The sequence below is a fragment of the Gavialis gangeticus genome, unplaced genomic scaffold (genome assembly GCF_001723915.1).
Source record: "Gavialis gangeticus isolate Ggan-Ray unplaced genomic scaffold, GavGan_comp1, whole genome shotgun sequence".
NCBI classification, from domain to species: Eukaryota; Metazoa; Chordata; order Crocodylia; family Gavialidae; genus Gavialis; species Gavialis gangeticus.
The window spans coordinates 13555198-13555925 of NW_017729011.1; the positions used below are offsets into that span (position 1 = coordinate 13555198).

General features: G+C 62.5%; 1 protein-coding gene across 1 annotated transcript in view; it reads left to right on the forward strand.

Annotated features, from left to right (window-relative positions):
* Nucleotides 1-24: 24 nt before the first annotated feature.
* Nucleotides 25-728, forward strand: part of COL27A1 (collagen type XXVII alpha 1 chain) — a 293868-nt gene continuing 293164 nt past the window's right edge. Inside the window, exon 1 of the mRNA XM_019510527.1 lies at nt 25-631. Coding sequence (XP_019366072.1) covers nt 579-631 — 53 coding nt within the window. The 5' untranslated portion in view covers nt 25-578. The remainder of the gene's footprint in view (nt 632-728) is intronic.

A 728-nucleotide genomic window follows, 5' to 3' on the forward strand; every position in this document is an offset into this window, starting at 1 on the left:
CAAATCTGCCTTTTTTTCCCTCCTTCTTCTTCTTTCCCCCCTCCTGCTCCTCGTCCCTCCGCGTCCAGAGGAGAGCCGCGAGGGGGGCGGGAAGCCCGTCTGCCTGGCAAATAAAGATAAGCCGTGCAAGCCCCCAAGCCAAGCCAAGCGAAAACCCAGTGTAACAACTCAGGAAAAAAAAGAGAGAAAAAAAAAAAAAACCCCAAAAAAGCCCTTTCAGCCAAAGGACTTTGGAAATAAGGGATCGCAGAAATTGCACTCAGGAGCAAAAGAGAAAAGCAAGACATCAGCCGGCATGGGCCAGCCTCTCCTCCCAGCTTGTACTTTGTGTTGTGTCTCCTTTCCCCAAGGTAACTGCCGCCTGCCGAGAGGGAGTTAAATGGGATTAAAAGCCCCGTGCGAGCCAAAGGCCCCAGAAGAGAAGGAGGAAGGAGGTGGCCGTCCGGGCCGGGGGGTGTCTTTGGCACGGCCGAGCCCCGCGGAGAGCCAGAGGAGGATGCGCCCGCAGCCCGGCCGGCTCCCCGCGGTCTGATGGGTCCCCGCGACACGCGCCCGGCAGAGACAATGCACTAAACGTGATGGAGCCGGGAGCGGAGCCGGTCTCCCGACTCCGAGCAGCGGCGGCCAGGGGGTGAGTGCAGCCTCCGGGCTCTCCCCGCGTCGGGAAGGGCCGGCAGCGGCGCCGGCCGCCGCGTGGTGCGGGCCGGGCTGCGGGGAGGGAGGGAGGG